The 19,913-nt window shown below is 37.1% G+C and overlaps 1 protein-coding gene and 1 long non-coding RNA gene across 2 annotated transcripts; one reads left to right on the forward strand and one right to left on the reverse strand.

Moving 5' to 3' along the window:
* Positions 1-4,487: 4,487 nt before the first annotated feature.
* On the reverse strand, positions 4,488-9,395 carry LOC141351123 (uncharacterized). Its single transcript, XR_012359348.1, has 3 exons — positions 9,150-9,395; positions 8,810-8,955; positions 4,488-4,658 (listed from the first exon to the last, which is right to left on the reverse strand). It is a non-coding gene; the product is annotated as an uncharacterized lncRNA (long non-coding RNA).
* Positions 9,396-11,339: 1,944 nt separating this feature from the next.
* LOC141350836 (uncharacterized) lies at positions 11,340-14,900 on the forward strand. The gene is made up of 5 exons (XM_073856660.1): positions 11,340-11,360; positions 11,475-11,528; positions 11,635-11,682; positions 11,788-11,850; positions 12,486-14,900. Exons 1-5 carry the CDS (start codon positions 11,340-11,342, stop codon positions 14,706-14,708), a joined length of 2,409 nt encoding a protein of 802 aa, XP_073712761.1. The 3' UTR covers positions 14,709-14,900.
* Positions 14,901-19,913: the final 5,013 nt, after the last annotated feature.

Raw genomic sequence — 19,913 nt, forward strand, 5'->3', positions numbered from 1 at the left:
TTTTAGTTTTCTTTTTCCCTCTAATTTCAGTAAGTTTGGCATTGATGGCTGCACCAATGCTGGAGGGCACCACATGAGGCCACTTTTGCAACGTTGCTCCTGTGAGACAAATAAGTAAAAGGCAGAAAGCATTTAGAAAAATCAACAGAAACATGCACTTATACCTCATAGTGCAGCAATATAATTTGGATAAAGATACTCGCTCTACATAACTACAACACTGGCGGCCAGTGACTTATTTTTCAAGGGCACACAATGCGAAGCTCATCACATGTACCCCATCAAGTGTGTGGCTCTTCATGTCAATTATGTGTTTGGTGCGTCATGTAAACTTATGTGAATCACACGTGATGTCAAAATACATGCATGCTGCAGATGCTTTGAAGGGGTTTATGCAAAAGAGACGCTCACGTTTGCCAGATAGTCGCTAAATCTCGTGAATAATTGAAGTTTAGTGTTAATTTAATGTCTTGCAAGTATGTTTTTGTGAACATGTCTCTTTTATCATAAACCCTATTGACGGCTGTGAAGCAGGCACGTATTTTGCCAATACGCATGATGCACATAGGTTCACATGACGCACCAAACACACATTTTATATTTGCGGCCCTCAGAATGGAAGTCACCGGCCGCCACTGAACTACAATTCTCTTAACTGATTTGAAACTTACTGTAGATGGCATCCACTTTTATTTTGTCAAGAGCCTGGCGTTGTGGCCCAGAATCCCTAGATGTTCCTCGAAGATTGCTGACAAGGAGCACATCAATTGGAAACACAGCTGTCAGGAGTGTTCTTACAAAACTGGAGGCAGAGTTTGCATTCTGAGCCACAGCCCAAGCCAGTCTGTCAACAAATACATTCGATCCAGGAGAAATTTCCACCTATTTTAAGGAAGAGTACGAAAAAATGTATTATGTAGTGTTGCCAAGAGCTGCAATAGTTTTATATACATTACAGGGACAAAAGTTTTGAGAAGCCCACTTCTTATCAACATGTTTGACCACTTCTGTCATTAGAAATATGAAAGGGGTAGTTCACCCAAAAATTAAAAATCTGATGAACAAGAAGATAGATATTTTGACAAACCATTCATGAGAACCATTTACTTTCTTAAGCACTATTCAGACGGGATTAGTTTTCCAAACGACGTTTGAGTTTCAACTTGTCCCCCAGGACGTCTGTGATTTTATGTACCGATTCGGACGGGATTAAAATGATCCAGGCTATTCCAGAGATGGGAGTGTCTGTTTCATGCATTTGGGCGTTGCAGTAGCACGTGCTCTGGATACACGTGTTTGTAATGTTTAATATTTTGCTTTAAATGTAAAATTATGACAGATTATTCATTACAGCGAGGTGTTCTTTGTGCTGGGACTTAGGCCTGTCGCACTCCTACAGTGCCTGGAGGACTATGCATGGCAGGGGCGTCCTCTTCCCTGAGGCAGGCCTAAACCTGGCCGCATACCACATGGCTTTGCTGCAGGGTCTTCAGCTGGGGACCACCACTCATGTTATTTATTCATTTAATTTTAACAAATCAAAATAAAATATACAAATCCTACTAAAGTAACATTAGCCTACGTGTTTTATATAACCGTCTGCTTATAATAAACACAAAGAAGTAATGATTAATAAAATTTAATATCTTTATTAATTAACATTACCATTCCGGAGCTGAACAACTTTGAACGGAGTTTCTTATAACGTTAATGATAATACAGTGGCCAGTCTTAACAGTGTATGATATTCAGTTCGTCTTGATTTAATTATTTTATTTTGTCGAATGCGAAAAAACATTCATATCTGAACGAATAGGACTCAGGAAATACAATATACGCGCATTAGTAAGACCTTACGGCAGATCACGTTGGCCAAAACACGAAATGAACCGCGTTTTCTAAAGATATTGTGGGCAAACACAGACATTTGCATTCGGACGGGATTACATTTCTCAGAGGACCTCTAAGTTCGGCAAAAAACAGTAGGTAAATTGCTCTGGAATTCTTACGGAGGTCGTCAGAGAAAAACACAGACATGGCCGATTCGGACGGGATTAAAAACACAGAGGACCTCTGAGAAGCACGATTTTCTCTGAGGTCCCCCTGTAAAACTAATCCCGTCCGAATAGGGCTTTAGTATTCATTTATCCTACTGTAAAAGTCAATGGGGCCTCTGAAGGGTTTGGTTGCAATTTGCAAACATTTACTAAAATATTTTTCTTTGTGTTCAGCAGAACAAAGACATTTATATAAGGTTTTTAACAACATGATAGTAAGTAAATGATGACAGAATTTTCAACAAGATGGTGCCCCAAACATCTTTATGTGAATGTCCTTAAACTTTTGTCTATATAGTGCAGATGCTGAATACCAAATGGTTTATTGAAAAGTGCAGACTTCGTTGACTAGAAAAGGTAGTACAATACCTGTTCTGTGGATACTGCTTTTGGTGGGGAGGGCTCTGTAACACTCAGTGGGAAACCTTTTACACCTTCCAAGTCAGAGCTGGCTGACGACGTTGATGGACACTGAGACTTTAGGGCCATCTTCACTTCAGTGATCAGATTTGGAAGCTCTAGCAACAAACAAACAAACAAAAAAGACATGATAAAGCAATCTCTAATACCTTTTAACCTACTCAACTGCCTAAGTGTAATATGATCATGTAAGCTGATGAAGTCAATGTTGTGTTTCGCAAAGTCATGCCAAATGTTACAGAGGTTGAATAAGTTTTAGGTATCTTGTAATATATTTGATAGTAATCCAATTACCAATAATTATTATTATTACCAATTATTAAATTATTGATCTCAACATATCAAGATAAATAATGATATTGAAACCAAATGGCAAATTAACAATAATTTAAAGTCCCTGTAAAGTCTGATATTAAATGTTTTCAGAATTTGTCATACCACAGAAAATGTGTTATTAACCACCCAGCCAAATCTAAATGATGGAAAAAAGTAAATAAAACATCAAAATCCAGTGCATCAGCCACCACTGAGCCACCATTTTAGTGACACCTAAAAAAACTGAACTCAGAAATGGTGAAAAACTGTTTAACAATCTAACTCTGCAATTCAGTAGTACATAGTTTACAGTTTGTGGCATGTTTCAGCAATACATTTCTAACATTTATAATGTGTTTAGAATTAGTTTTTTATTGAATTTACAGGGACTTTAAGGGCTCTATCTTACACCCGGCGCAATGCAGCGCAATGCGCGACGCAAGTGTCTTTCGCTAGTTTCCACCCTAATTTTCACGTTTAGCGCCGCGTTGTTTAAATAGCAAATGCATTTGCGCCCCCTTTGCGCCCATGGGCGTTCTGGTCTGAAAACGAGGTGTGTTCAGGCGCATTGTTGGCGCGTTGCTATTTTGAGGCAACTAAAATAGACTACGCCATTGACCAACAAAAACCTGGTCTAAAGTCTAATGTCAATGGCGCAATATGTTTTATGTTATTTAAAGAGCGCATTAGTAATATGCGCCTATAAACGGGAGGACAACGCGGGTTTGCTTATCACAAAGTACATAAATGCGCAGCAGCACAAAAATGCTTTTAAATTTGAAAGATTAAAGGATTGAATTTAAGAGATTATTATTGAGTCTCTTGGACATATTTATAAATGAGGACTGATTATGAGACGTTAGAAGGCGCAAAGAGCTGCTTTACCTGCAGCCTGATAAGTAAATAAATGCTTTGCTTTAAACAAATGCGTCTGTTTTTAAATGTTTTTTTTTAATGCTACCTCACGGATTTATTGTATATGATGTACCTGTGGATATGGCGAGATGAGAAACATTTGTAAGTAATGCTTAAAAAAACTCTTTGCTAAAAACGCTGTCCAAAGTGCTGAAACGTGAGGAGAGCCGTTTGTAATTTCTTTATCTCCTGTTTTTTACAAAATAAAGTATTTTTAGAGTACAAACCTTATATTAAATAATTTTAAATTATGTTTTGATGATATTTGATAGCCATACATTTAAATCAATTACAATCCTGCTTTTTACTTCCATGACTAAAAGAAAACGGGTTTTAAAGGTTTTAATAAAAAAATAACAATTTCAATATTAGGGAAAAACAACACAATTATTTAACATTAATCTTAAACTGGGGATCTTCTACCTCCGCTTAGTTTTTCAGTTTACAAAGTTCGTCATCTAAATAGGGATTAGACATAGCGCCAGCGCGCCTTGCTTTTAAAGGGAATGAGAGCTGTGACTCTCATTGGTTTACTGCACGTTACGCCCAAAATACTCCCATTACAATAGGACCTACCCTTTTCGACCATGCGCTCGGCGCAAAAACGAAGTGGATTCGGACACGCCCATTTAGACGTTGCGCTGTGCGCTTTAGACAATGCGCTTAGATCGTTAAAATAGGGCCCTAAAAGTGTAAAGTGCAAATGCAATGAAACCACCACATGTTGTTAGCTGACTGCTTATTTAGCACACCAGTAAAATAATTGTAATACATGCCTCTAATGAGCATTGTTTTTAATCTTTCATTGTCATTTCTCAATTTTTGGTTTTCTTCCTCCATTTCTTTTAGCCTCTTCTGAGTTTCTGTCAAGGTTGGGGCTTGATACTCATCAATAACCATTTGGGCAACATTTCTCTGTGATTTGGGAATCACTGTCTTCTTCTTTTGTGTCTGTCAAAGAACAACAAAAAAGAGAGTGAGATGAAATGTATTTGTCTTCTTAGAAAGATATTTGTCTTTATCTCTATAAATATAAACAGATTGACTTAAAATGATTGTATATTATAGGATACTAGTGATAGAATCTGAAGTGGAAAAGAAGGAAGGCCAATCTCAAAAGGAGATCCTTATACAAATTATGAGCATAGGCAGGTGCAGAAACAATAAAGTTGATTTGTTGTACTGACTTGTATACTTACCTGGCATTTTGCTTTTTTGTTACGGCTTGTTCTTAATAACAATATGACTTGGGTTTGAAAATACAAATATTTTAAGGCCTGGTTTCACAGACAAGTCTTAAAGGGGCAGTTCAACCAAACATTAAAATTCTGTCATCATATACTCACCCTCATGTTGTTCTAAACCTATATAAATATCTTTGTTATGGTGAACAAAAAAGAATATAATTTGAAAAATGTTTGTAAATAAGCAGATCTGGGGCACCATTGACTTGTCTAGTAGGAAAATGTAACCCTATGGTAGTCAGTGGTGCCCCAGATTGGTTACCAATATTTATTAAAATATCTTTATTTGTGTTCAGCATAACAAAGATATTTATACAGGTTTAGAACAACATAAGCGTAAGGACGGTTTCACATTTGGTGCGATTGCCTGGTCCGAACGCGAGTTCGATTGCTCCCCCCTCCCCATGCCCCCCATAGACTGTGTTCACATATTATTTTTGCATCCGAACCGCGGTACGCTTGCATCATCAAGCTGCAGCCGGCGCGTTCTCATGTTGCTTGGCAACTGCTGTAAACAAGAAGACGACAAGCATGATTGACGAACTGCAAGCAGAGAGATGATTTCTGAATGCCTCCGCAAAAATTGACGTCGGCGGACAGACCGTTGTCATCGAAACGACTTTAGTATGTTTGTGGCAGACAGACGAAAGTGTGTTTCTGTATTATTTCTTTGAATAATAAAGAAATAAGAAAAATAAGAAAAAAACTCAAGCAAGCATTCTATGCATTTTGTTGTCAAGGTAAGTGCACGCACACAAACACACACGTCTGTTTTGGTGGGACATTCCATTTAATACGTAATTAACAGTGGTTCACTTCCGCGATTTGGTACGATTGCGCTCACATTAGCAGCGAACTGATCTGGAGTTCACATGAAACGAACCCCAGACCACCCTTTTTAAGCGGACTCGAGTATGTTTCGCGGGTGCGCACCCGAGTTCCGAAGACAGCGTTCACATCATCCAAATGTACCGAACTCTGATGTCAATCGAACCCGGGTGTGCACCAAAAGTGCTAATGGGAAAACGCCCTTAGTCTAGTCCCAGACTAAAATGTATGTTTTAAGTGTTCACCTAAAATATCTTGCACTGACATGTCAAATCTATCATTGTAATTGTTTTGTTGCAAGTTGCAAACCAGTACAATTTTTGTAAGGCACATTTCTAAAAAAAAACAAAAACAATTTAGATAGTCAAATATAACTAAGGCCTAGTTCTGACTTAAAGGCGCTCTATGCATTTTCGGTGTTTTGTCAAACAGCGACCGCTAGGGTCGCTGGAGAATACTTGCAACTGTCGTAATTTCCCACTCTAGTACACCTCCGAAGATAATGACCAGGTAATGTTTCAGAATTTCATATAAAGATTACGTTACTGCATAGTCTACTAAACTACAGATGATGGTAATAGGATAATAAGAAGTTTATTCCAAGTGTAGAGTGCATATAATAATAAAGTACCGCGCTTGCTAGCTTATAACGTTTTACATGATTGCAGCTAAATGACAAGTAAACTGTCTATACTCTATGTCTACTGTATCATTTCATTTGTGTTCTTGTAAACATTACAAAATGCCATGACAATGTTAATTGTGCAGGTTGCATTATTTCATAACATTGGCCGTTATAATGTCACTATACATGATTATTGCTATTTAACATAATAGTTTGCAAATTGTGCATGTTTACACTATTTACAACCTCTAGGCTTATTTATGTCCTGATAATTATGTAAGATATTGACTGTTGTCATGATAATCGCATGACATACTAGCAAGCGCAACAACATACAACATAGACCGCAAACAAGTTTACAAATAAGAGATTTACTTACTAGTCCATCAACAAGATCGCCAGATCAGCATCCCTGTTGCATCCAGTGCTGTATTTTAACTCATGCCAACGAGTAAAAACCTGACGGTTCCTAACGCGGTCAGATTCTCTTTTCCTACTCTCTTCCGAATGCGCTTTCTTAAAGGAGCGGTGAATCAAATACTCAATTTTAACTTGATAATTTGTTATATAAGAGGTCATCATACTTAAATGAACATCCTGCAAGTTTCAGAGCTAAAAACATCTGTGCTACTGAAATATAACAGTTTTTGGCACCAAGCTAGTATTACAAGGGAGTGTGGAATTTGGAAAAGTATGACGTCAAAGTAGAATTGAAGCACCTCCCATAGCCAAATACAACCACCACTTTTGTAGCCCCGCCCACAGCTTCGCGTGACACACGTGTGTCTCAACAAGTAAACATGTCTTTAAAGATTGACAAATGTAACCAAAATGACATTTAAATAAAAACATTTCTGAGAGACTTTTATTTTGACGCGGTGATCTGTTATGATAGACAAACCATGGAAACGCATTTTCGGTTGTGGAAGAACCGCGTGGGAACAACACAGAAGCTAAATACTTTAATTCGGAGGCTTGGAACATAACATTAGAAATGCATGGATACAGTTTGCTTTTGAAGAAGTTCCAGCTCGTGTTGGGAGTGTTTGTTAACTTTGTGTACACGGATTCATTTGTAAAGAAGTCGATGCTGGATTTGCAGAGAGACTGTGATTAAAAGCACCACTTATATTGGATCTGACAACAATGACACAGCTGCAGTATACACAGTAAGACATTTTACTTTATTTAAGTTACTGCATTTCACTATTGCTTTGTTAGAAGAGATTGCTTGATATGTCCTGTTGTAACATCCGTGTCTAAACACGTTTGTTTGACTGTTTTAATTTACTAAAAACATTAATCGATTAATAAAGGTGCAACACTTAACAATACGACTGTAATTTAAAAGGTAGAAATATACAAAGTTAGTGATAAGGAAGGATTTATCAGCCGCAGTTTAGATTCTGATGCCCGTTTACTGTGTTGTATACGGTAATTTAGGCGAGTTGCGTTTGAAAGGACAAACACTCAACAAAGCTTTTTTTTATAATATATCTGTGGTATGTAACATTACGTGAATGTAACAGCAACATCACAAGCACAATAGAAATATACAAAGTTATTGATAAGGATTTATCAGCCGCAGTTTAGATTCTGATGCGCGCTTACTGTGTTGTATACGGTAATTTAGTCACGTCGAGTTTTGTTTCTACTTTAATATACTTATTGTCATTTATGTGTATCATCTTTAGCACCCAGAATCTTTTGTGGCTTAAACATATTTGTGTTCGGCTGCTATTTTATCACATTAATGTTTTTAAAACATTTCCCCACGTGTAATGAAGCTATCCAATCATAGCAGTGGGCGTTTACGTCCAGGTCTTAAGTGCGGCCCGCCCCTTCAAACGAACCATTTCTCCAGAGAGCCACTAATCCATGTTACAAAATAGCCTATTACTTATTGCTTTTGATGTTTTTGAATGTAAAATTCACCGCCCCTTTAACTTTTAAATCTTTTAGCCTCACGTCTCAAATTCACACGTGCAGTTGTTGTTATAGGCTTGATCGACTTCATGCGGCGCTGCAAGAACCAACAGCCGGATGACGTCAAAGTGCCGTCTCGAATCATTCTTGCGGTACTTTGATGTCAGCTGGCGGTTGGTTCTTGCAGTGCCGCATGAAGTCGATCAAGTCTAACGTGTGTGACGTCGTTGCCGTAAAGCAAGTCGTGATTCTCGAAAGATTTGTCAGGGGCGGTTATCTCAAGCTTGCATTGCTGGTTTTGCTAGCGGCGTCCTCCCCGAGCTTCAACAGGAGAATGATTCGCCCTACTATGACTTTGTTTACCACCGAAATAACTTTGAAGCTGTTATATTAAGGTAAAATAACTGCATAGTGTGTCTTTAATCTAAGTCCTGTTTGTGAAACCAGGCCCAGACGTACTATATCTTATTTTATCTTACCAGTGTGTTCTCAGCATCAGTTTAATCTGAATCTGTATATCTTGATGGTGGGACTGTGGTCCTTTTCTTAGGCAGTGGCCTGTCCATTTCATCAGAGTCTAACCGCAAGAATTCCTTAATCTTTGCATTAGTTTGAAATCGATTGTCTGAAAAATAGTTAAAAGTTGATGAGAGATCAGATTAAGGCACTTTACAGCCAAACCTATTTGAAACTGAGGTTACTTAGTTGCTAATGTAAATATTATTTGTTAATGGTATATAGTTATACATCACAACAGCTTAACATTATTGTTATTGGACCTGACACTGTTAAAACAAAATCCATTAGAGGTTTACTTACTGCTCACAAACTTGATAGAGGCAGCATACACTGGCCAGCCATGTTTTGGCTTTTTCCCCTTCTGCCATTCCACAGCAACTGAATAGTCAGTTTGTGGGTATCCATCCTCATCCATCTTGGTGTCATCATATTTGCGTATGGCATCGGTTTTCACCTCGCTATACATCCCAGCATCCTCCCCACTGACCCACTGGACCACTGCAAACTTTCTCATCGCCTTGGTAATTGCAAAGATTGTGGTTTTCAGTCCATTTAGATTACAGCAATACGCTGTTTCATTAGATTCCACATGAAAATGTCACATTTGTTGTCTTGTGAGTCTGACTGCAACACGTGATTTTTGCTTTGTAATTAACAGTTAATATAGACACAACACGTTAATCTGATTAATTAGTTATGAAAAATAACGCGATTAAAATATTTTAACGGTTCACTAAGATACGTTACTTGACATAGCTCTAGAGATACTACACAAAAAACTAGCCTAGTTAATGGTATAATCCAAACACAACACATTTGAACAACCCTATCACAGTTTGCTATAAATGCACAAACCTTAATCAACTCCGCTGCCCGAGTAAGCTAATCTTTACAACAAATGAATTTTTATATTACCTTAGGCTTCCACTGACGTGCTGAAGAAATGCGTGCAGCACTGGTTTAACCGCTCTCTGTGCTTGTCCATGTAATCTGGCTTTTCATTGGATCCCGCGATGCATTTCAAACATCAACCAATCGGCGCATTTAATAGTTTATTTTACCGAACATCATTCGCTTGCATACACAAGTGTTCACTGTTTTTTTTAAGTAACACACTAGTACGCAGCGCAGCAGCTAGAATGCCGAAACGAAAATTGTATTGCTTTCACAGTTGCAAAGGAGAAGAAAGAAAGATTCCTCATCGTACTCGGACCAGGTGGAAAAAAAGGTAAACTTTTTTGTATTCCACAATGGTTCTCACCATTTTTTATTCATTTTGTTTTTTCATTACTATTTGTAACACACGTACTGTAAATACAGTGTGGTTGTTAAAAGCAGTTTACATTAGCTGTTTTGTAAAATATGCAAATAATTAATATGTGCAATATTTTATTTCATAATAAAATTGTGGCTGTGTTGTTGCATTGTTGTTTATGGTCAGGTAATATCAGGAATTGGATACATATGCGCCGAAAACGCCAGATATGCTCAATTCATTTTAATCAAGAGGGTTTTTTAAATTCGCGGAATGTTCGTGGATCTCGCGAGATGTAATATCTAAATGCTTTGATTAATAAGCATTTCCTGTTAAAAAAATACGCGCAAAAAGGCGCCTTTTCAAAGCGTCTGGCGTTGCTACGCAACTTAAGGCTGGCGTGCGTGACATTGTACAGAGGACACACATGAGTAAAAAATAAATCGGAGACTATTGATCATGTGATAGCTGGTAAAGTCAACGCCTGTGAAGATCGCATAAGCATAAAGTTTAAGATTCGTGCTTATTATAAGAATCACTATTACTTTTAAAAAAATAATGTTATATCCACTCCAGACACAAATGGAAATATAAGCACAGCAGCAATTGCAAATATATATATATATATATATATATATATATATATATATATATATATATATATATATATATATATATATATATATATATATATATTAGTATAATATCTGTCAGAGACTAAAAAAAGGTTGAGAACCATTGATCTATTTTTAGACCAATGAATATTATGGAGCTGTGAAGCTATCACTCTTATAATGTTTTGTCTGAAACTGCAGGAAAATTGAAAAATACCTACATGACTTAGAAGGGGAAACTTTCCAGAGTGCCAATAATAATGTAAGTCCTCCTAAGATAAGTCAGACATTTACAATACAAAGGAAAGTGGGGATTGGTGTATTGTAAATTGATGTGATGAAATGGAAGTTTTATTAGGCAACATTGAATGGTTTCTAATCTTTGGAAAATAAACTAGTCAACTTTATCTACCTTTAAATGGCATGTTCAGTTGTTTCTCTCCTTTGTGTATTTCCTTTTGGCCTGGCTTAGGATGATGTTTTGCACTCACCGATAAGCACTGAAGAATCCACACCCACAGATACAGGCCTCCAGGTAGATATTATTAGTGTGAATGTTACTAATCTGTTGATATAGACCTATTGTTTATTTTATAGAAAAAATATATATTGTATTGAATAATGCTAAGTCAGTACAAACAGGTGAAAGTTTTGTTTAAACGTCCTCCAGCTGTCACTAAGGCATTTGGATACTAAGGATTTCAGTACCAAAGGGTATTCATTTTAACTTTATAACCTGAAGTATTACCTTTTTAGAATGTGACACACCTCCCCAAAAGAAAAGAACCATCACAAACATCCGACATTAATGTGAGATTTTTTTATTTGAAAAGAATAAACACATAATACTTGAATTTGTATTTCTTAAATAACATTATTTTTCATATTTATTAGTTAATTTTGTCCCCTCATCCAGGTCAGTCTACCAGTGTGGCCAGACCTGGCTACATCCAAACAAATACAGGTACACATGACCTATTTGTATTTTAGTTATATTTCTATACATTTTTATTCCTATTGCCTATTGACAGTTTAAATAATGTAGCTTAAAATCGTTTGTTCATTTTAGGATGACAGCTCTATTCCACATTCACCAGAAACTGTTGAAGAGGGGATCTCATCAGAAGTTGAGGTAAATAAGAAATTTCTCCCTAGACCACAGTACATGTCATTTAGGATTTAATTTTTGTTTACATTGTGTTATGTACATGTGTATAACAATTGTCCCTAAATCTGTGGGGACAAGATCAGGTGGCGTATTACAGAAACTTTCTATCTTAGGTCTTAACTTAATATATTATATGTTAAATTAGGATTTTTCGCAAATTCATGTTACAAAAGCAAATCTTAAGTTGATTTAGGATTCTCATCTTATCTCACCAAATCTTATCTTATCTCTAGTTAGGAAATCTTAATTTTAGGAAATCTTAAATTGCTCAATCATGTTCGGCTATCAACTCTTAGGTCTGTTACAAAGCAACCAGCAATGTGTGAGCTGCTGCTAAAGTAAACAAAAGAATTGTCCTTTTTATTTCAATGGGGCAGAAAAATAAATTTTATTACATCATTGTAATCATAGTGTGTGTTTTTATTATTGTTTTAGCATAAATGCGCTGCACATCATCTGTGAGTTACCATTAAATGTAAACATTTAGCAAATGTTATTTACAAAAATTAGAAAACTATTCTTCCTAAGTGTAAACTGTAACACACTTTTATGGTACACACTTATAATCACTCATACTGATTCTTTCCCATTTGTTACAGAATTCCAACCAATCAAACCATGCCTCTTCTGGACCCTTAAATGACCCTGTCACAGAAACCAGTTGGCTGAACATCCTTGCTTTTTCCCTGAAGCACAATGTAACCGGGGCTTTAATGGAGGACCTGCTGAAGCTGTTAAGGTTGTGTAGTTGTGATGCTGCAAGTATACCGCGTAGCAAGTACATGCTAGAGAAGGCATTTGAACATTTTGTAGACAAGTCAGAATACCATCATTATTGTGGTTTTTGCAGCTCTTATATTGGCAAATCAATGTCTAAAGACAGTGAATTAAAATGTCAGATTTGCTCATCAACCCAAACCGTTAGACAAAGTTTAGAGTTGGGTAATTTTTTCATTTATATACCTTTGAAGGATCAGCTTAAGGCTCTTTTGGAAAATGAACCTATCACAAATGATTACACTGAGCAAACCAGAGATGGAATAACAGATATATCTGATGGGAAGTTGTACAAATATCTGAAATCAGTTAGCAATTCTTTCTTTTCCCTGTCATTCAATTGTGACGGAGTACCTGTGTTCCAGTCATCTAAATTTAGCATCTGGCCCTTACTATGCTCTGTTAATGAAGTACCCCCAGAAGGAAGAGACAAAAATGTCATACTATGTGCCTTATGGTTTGGGTCATCTAAACCACTAATGCCTAGCTTCCTCAAACCTTTTGTGGAGGAATGCAAAAGTCTTGGACAAACAGGTCTTCAGTGGCAGGATCCGGTAGAACACACAGTCAAAACAGCAAAGGTCTATGCATTATGTTCCATATGTGATGCTGTTGCACGACCTTTACTGCAAAATTTTAAACAGTTTAATGGTGAGTATGGATGTGGGTACTGTCTTCATCCAGGTGTTCAAGTGAGAAAAGGCAACGGGACTGTGCGAGTGTATCCTTGTTTGGAGGAGATGCCAGACCTTAGAGATCATGACACAACTGTGAAAATAGGTGAGATTGCCAAAAGTAATAAACAGACTGTTTTGGGCATTAAAGGGCAATCTCCGATTGTGGACTTGCCCAATTTTGACCTGATCAATGGCATGGTCCCTGATTACATGCATTGTGTGTTGCTGGGGGTTTGCCGGCAAATAGCCACTTTATGGTTTGATTCCAAAAGCTACAGTAAACCATGGTATATTGGTTTAAACACTGCAAGAGTGGATGGAAATCTATTAGCAATTAAGCCTCCAAGCAGTTTTTCCCGGATTCCACGGTCTATTGCTGAGCGTAGGTTTTGGAAAGCTCATGAATGGCAAAACTGGCTTTTATACTACAGTTTGCCAGTTCTGAAAGGAATACTTCCAAGCAAGTACCTTTGCCACTGGGCTTTACTTGTGGAGGGTGTGAGCATTTTGCTAGGTTCAGACATTAGTCAACAGGATATTGACCATGCTCATGATGCTCTTGAGATCTATGTTCAATCAGTTCAGTCTTTGTATGGTGAAGATCAGATGACCTACAATATGCATGCACTCCTGCATTTGGCTAAGAGCGTTGAGAATTTGGGTCCTCTCTGGGCCCAGTCTGCTTTCATGTTTGAGAGCTATAATGGCTACTTGCTCAAGCAAGTCAAAAGCAGTAATGCAGTGCCTCAGCAACTCTGCAAAAGAGTTGCATGGTCTCGGGCATTACCACGCATCGCTAAGGCCTGCTTATCTAATGATGTCTCACCTGAAATGAAATCATTCTACACAGAAATGACCTCCAGTGAACATCATGTAAGGAACTATGCTAGATTTGACAGGGTGACTGCACTTGGAGTGCCAAAGATTAGACCAGTGTCTGAAAATGATATGAATGCATTGCATGCATTGCTAGATGTACCTAGGACAGCTATTGGCAAGTACTATAACAGAGTAGTTGTGAATGGAGAGGTCATTCACAGCCAAACATACACAAAAACAAAGAAAACAAACAACTCTGTTGTGATATTGAAAGATGGCAGTGTTTTCAAGATTTCATACTTTCTCAGTGTCAGTGATGACCAACATCACCTTTATGCAGTTGGCAAATTTGGAAATTGTGCAGTGCAGAAGCTGGTTAGAGGATGTACTGTCAAAATATCACTGAACTTTATGAGGACTGTTCATTTTCCTACAGGATTTGAAAGAGCAGTTGACAGCAATTACATTATGAGACCATGTGTTTTCATTAATTGTGATCAGTCCGGGCCTGTTGTTTGTGAACAAATCAGAACGTATTACTGCAAATAAACAAAGGTGAGTTAAATGGACATTCCATGTTTTAAAAAAATATTCTCATTTTCCAGCTGACCTCAAGTTAAACATTTGATTTTTACCGTTTTGGAATCCATTCAGCTGATCTCCAGGTCTGGAGCTACCACTTTTAGCATAGCTTAGCACAATCCATTGAATCTGATTAGACCATTAGTATCACAATAAAAAATAACCAAAGAGTTTCAATATTTTTCCTATTTAAAACTTGACACTTCTGTAGTTACATCATGTACTAAGACCGACAGAAAATTAAAAGTTGCGATTTTCTAGGCAGATATGTTTAGGACTATACTCTAATTCTGGCGTAATAATCAAGGACTTTGCAGCTGTAACATGGCTGCAGGAAGTGCAATGATATTACGCAGCAGCCGAAAATAGTCCCCTTAGTAACTTTCAATGGCAGGGGACTATTTTCGGGCAGTTCATAATATCAATATGCCAGCTGCAGCCATGTTACAGCTGCAAAGTCCTTGATTATTACGCCAGAATGAGATTATAGTTCCTAGTCATATCGCAACTTTTAATTTTCTGTCGGTCTTAGTACACATATGTAACTACAGAAGAGTCAAGATTTAAATTGGAAAAATATTGAAACTCTTCGGTTATTTTTTAGTACAGTGCTAATGGACTAATCAGATTTAATGGATTATGCTAAGCTATGCTAAAAGTCATGGTGCCAGACCCAGAGATCAGCTGAATGCATTCAAAAATGGTAAAAATCAAATGTTTAACTCTAGGGGAGCTGGAAAATGAGCTGGAATATTTTTTGAAAAAGTGGAATGTCCCTTTAAATATGTTTTAAGACCACTGATAATTTTTTTTCAACATTTTAAATCTAAGTCATAATTTATATGTGACATGTTGGCGGTGATAAAAATAAGCATAACTTTTTTGTTTTTATATTTGTATGTTAAGAAGAGAAATACTAAACAAAGAACTGTAATAAAGTAAAAAAAATGTAATAGTGATATAGGGTTTGAAAGGAAAACAATGTTGATGTATGAAATATGCAACTGTATCTTGTAGAATACACTTTAATAAATAATTTGGTATTATTGTATAATTGTGCTTGTCAGTGTAGTTTAAATGATTTGTTTTATCTAAAGTTGAAACTCTACTTTGATTGATAGGCATAGGGCTCTATTTAGGACAATAACTTACAGCCTGTGATGGAAAACATAGTAACAACGATGGATGTTTTTTAAAGTAGTGCTTTAATTTGTGTCTTTCTTTTAAGCTGTTGTCTCAGATGTCAATAAGACTTTATTGTCATGAAACCTGATGTTCTCTGAATTAATGTTAAACTGTGTGGCAAATGTTTTTTTTTCTTCTTTTTTTATGTTTAACCAAAGCTTTTAACACCTCATGCAGGAGTTTCTAATGCCTATAAATGCTGTGTGCTGTTACATACTTTTGTTATTTACATAACTATCTCACTGTATGTCAGAAAACATTCTTGCAAGAATAAAAACTCAAAGAGAATTCTCTGTGTTGATTTTCACTTCAACCTCACCTTAAATCTATGGATTTCCACAACAAGACTTATACTAAATAACTGCACTGTTTTATACATGTCCTAAGAGATATGGTGGACATGCATAAATTAGCATTATTTCCTTATGTTCTTACAGCATGGAAATACATAAGGCTTAAGTTGTATATAGGACATATATGATTGAAAGTACATTAACATTATGCAATTTGTATATGTGATTTTGCAGCATATATGTTCCTTACAGTATTTTGTTGGAACAGATAAGAATCATGGATGTTTTTAGTAAAACTTTTCCATATGGGCTGGCAGTTGTTTGTTTGATAGAGCAAGACCTGTGGACCAATGAAAATGTTCTCTGCTCACTGAAATTATCATAATGTTGCCCTCCATGACCCAAAGACTTATGTCTGGCCATTAGCCTGGCCTCATTATCTGCTAGTCCTGGGCATGTGTTTGTGTTAGCCCATTGCTGCCCAATCAGAATTGAGCAAACTTTCCTAAGAATTGGGAAAGAAATAAAAAAGGCCACAAATCTGTTTTAAGAACAACCAAATTTTAGGGATTTTTAAGTAATTTGATCACACATTGTGATATATTGTTATTTATATTTACATATCAAATTTTAAAGTATTATCATGCCAACAAGGTTTTCTCTCTGTTGTTTACAGTGCTGATTTTAAACATCCACGCTGGACAAACTGAAGGTAACTGAATTTAATAGATATGTGTCTTTCATGTAAACAGATCTGTGATGAGTTTATATATTAATTTTCTTCTTTCCTCAGCTTTACCCAGAGTTACATTGAGAGTAACACCAAACAGATCTGTGTTCACTGGAGAGACAGTCATTCTGAAGTGTGAGATAGAGGATCAGTACAGTGACTGGAGATATCTGTGGGCTAACAGTCGTACTGCAGTGTTAAACTCTGAGCATTACACAGTATACAGAGACTCTCTCACTATCAATGGAGTTACTGAATCAGATCAGAATAAGTACTGGTGTAAAGTAGAGAGAGATGGACAACCACAATCTTCAAAAACAAGCTCTGATGTTTATCTCACAGTGAAGGGTGAGTTCAACTCGCTGCTTGACTTTTAAGCACGGACAGCTACACAATGCTCATTTGCGTTATTTCAGGGAACCAGGATTACCTGAGTAACCATATCGCAATACATATAGTTAACTCTTTGGGGTCAACCAGCATCACCAACTTTTTATTTTTCAATCACTCAGCAAAGAGACTTTGATTACTTTAGCTTTCACAAACAACACGCGACAGAGTATTGGCGTCTGTAAACAAACATGAAGTATTGACAAGTTATCCACGCTCAACCCTTGATGTGTTTGTACTTTATTGATTACCGTGATTTACTATAGTATTTGTAGCCAAAAACATGGTTGCACTTTTTCTGTAGTAAAACCATAGTTTCTATATTTGTGAAATTATAACAAAATATTTCAATATAATATTTATTTATTTATTTTCTGTTGAAATATTTTGATGTGAATTCACAAGTAAACCTTATCATGGTTTTACTACAGAAAATATAGGTCATCTTGAGGTGGTTAATATGCAGCTGAGAAAGATGAGCGTTCCACGCACCGAAGGTTGGCTTGCCGTCACAATGTGGGCCCCATCCTGTCATAGAGGCATCTGTGGTCACCACTTTTTTCCTACATACCAAACTGAGTTCTGCTCTTGCTTTTCAGCCAATATTGAAGCGGTCTCATAAATTGCAGACCCAATGAGGTGTGCTGCTGCCATGAGAGCATTCTTTGAAATCATTTGGGAGGAATGCGTGAACCTGATGAGATGAGAGGCTATCGGGATGTAAAGTAAGCGTCTTTTAGATGCACTGAACCCATTAAATTTTCAAAACATGTAAATCCAGGATCGATCTGAAGCCATTGTCTTTTCCCGGAACAAGAAAATAGCGTTCGTAAAACCCTGACTCGCTTATAAATAAAGAGTGCCCATCATTAATAAAGAGTGCACTTTCGGATCTGAGCGTGTTTCTTTGACAAATGTGAAGAGTGCTGTGAAACCAGCCACTCAAGGAGGGGGAGGGAGTAGGGCTCCGTGAGCATAGAGCACAAAATGGTTGTGGCAGAGATGGTGTGCAGGGGTTATATTCATCTTGAATTTTTACAGACATTAACCAATAGGCTGCAGTCATGGAGTAAACCGGAGTTTCCACCATAGCATCAGCTACTGGCGCAATGCAAAGTGAACCATATTGAAAGGGAACTTACATTTTTTGTAGTTCTAAACGTAGTTTCGAGAGGAGCCTAAACATTCAGGTCTGTCTGCCAATCATCATTATGGGCGTATATAAGACAGCATTCCGGCCTCTGGGTCCAGCTGCAGTTTTTCCGGCATCCCACCTCCTCCCCATCTCATCCTTCACTGCTCTCTTTCTTTCTCTGTGCATTTCTGTTTCAAGGGGGGGTTGAACTTGGGGCTCGAGCCCTGGCCTCAGGTTCGCTCTCTCTGAAGGTTCAGAGCTCAGCTGTAGAGCTCCCTTGGAGGACAGCAAGCCAAGTTTGTTTACCATTAATCATTAAGATCTGAATGCGCAGGCGAACTATTAAATGAGGTGTTACCAATTTGAAGTCATTTTTAACACTGTTTACACTTTTACAGTGTAAACAGCATAAAAGTCTAGAATTTTATAACCTTATTTTCTGTGTTCTGCAGCTTTACCCAGAGCTACAGTGAGTGTAACACCAGACAGATCTGTGTTCACTGGAGAGACAGTCACTCTGAAGTGTGAGATAGAGGATCAGTACAGATCATTAAACTGGACATATCAGTGGTATAAAGGCACAACTGAAGTGTTAAAGTTTCAGCATTACACTGTAAACAGAGACTCTCTCACTATCACTGGTGTTACTAAATCTGATCAGGATGAGTTCAGTGTAGTGTAGAGATAAATGGACGACCACAGACTTCACTATCAAGCTCATCTGTTTATCTCACTGTGAAGGGTGAGTTTAATTTTAGTGTTGTTGTAAAACATTAATATAAACAGAAGTATCTTGTGTTAATTATTAAAAAACATTATGTCAATGGTTGTGTCGTTTTGATGCTTATAAACACACAGTAATATATTTTATTTTGATTATCATTTAGGTTTATGATTTCATGTAAACAGTGATGAGATTTATATCTTTATTTTCTTTTATCCTCAGCTTTACCCAGAGCTACAGTGAGAGTAACACCAGACAGTCTTGTGTTCACTGGAGAGACAGTCACTCTGAAGTGTGAGATAGAGGATCAGTACAGTAACTGGACATATCTGTGGTATAAACGTGGTATTAAAGTGTTTAACACTGACCGTTACATTGTATACAGAGACTCTCTCACTATCAAGGGAGTTACTGAATCTGATCGGGGTCTGTTCTGGTGTAAAGCAGAGAGAGATGGACGACCACAGACTTCACATTCAAGCTCTGTTGTTTATCTTTCTGTGAAGGGTGAGTTTAATATCAATGTTTAGGTGAGATATGGAAATACAGCGGGGAAAATAAGTATTTGTCATGTCAGCATTTTTATCAGTAAGGGGATTTCTGTGGGCTAAGTGGGCTATTGACACAAATTTCCACCAGATTTAGCCATCAAGCTAAATACTGAATTCATACAAAGAAATCAGAACATTTAAGTATACAAGTTGAGTCATAATAA

The sequence above is a fragment of the Misgurnus anguillicaudatus genome, chromosome 19, assembly GCF_027580225.2.
Source record: "Misgurnus anguillicaudatus chromosome 19, ASM2758022v2, whole genome shotgun sequence".
Lineage (NCBI taxonomy): Eukaryota > Metazoa > Chordata > Actinopteri > Cypriniformes > Cobitidae > Misgurnus > Misgurnus anguillicaudatus.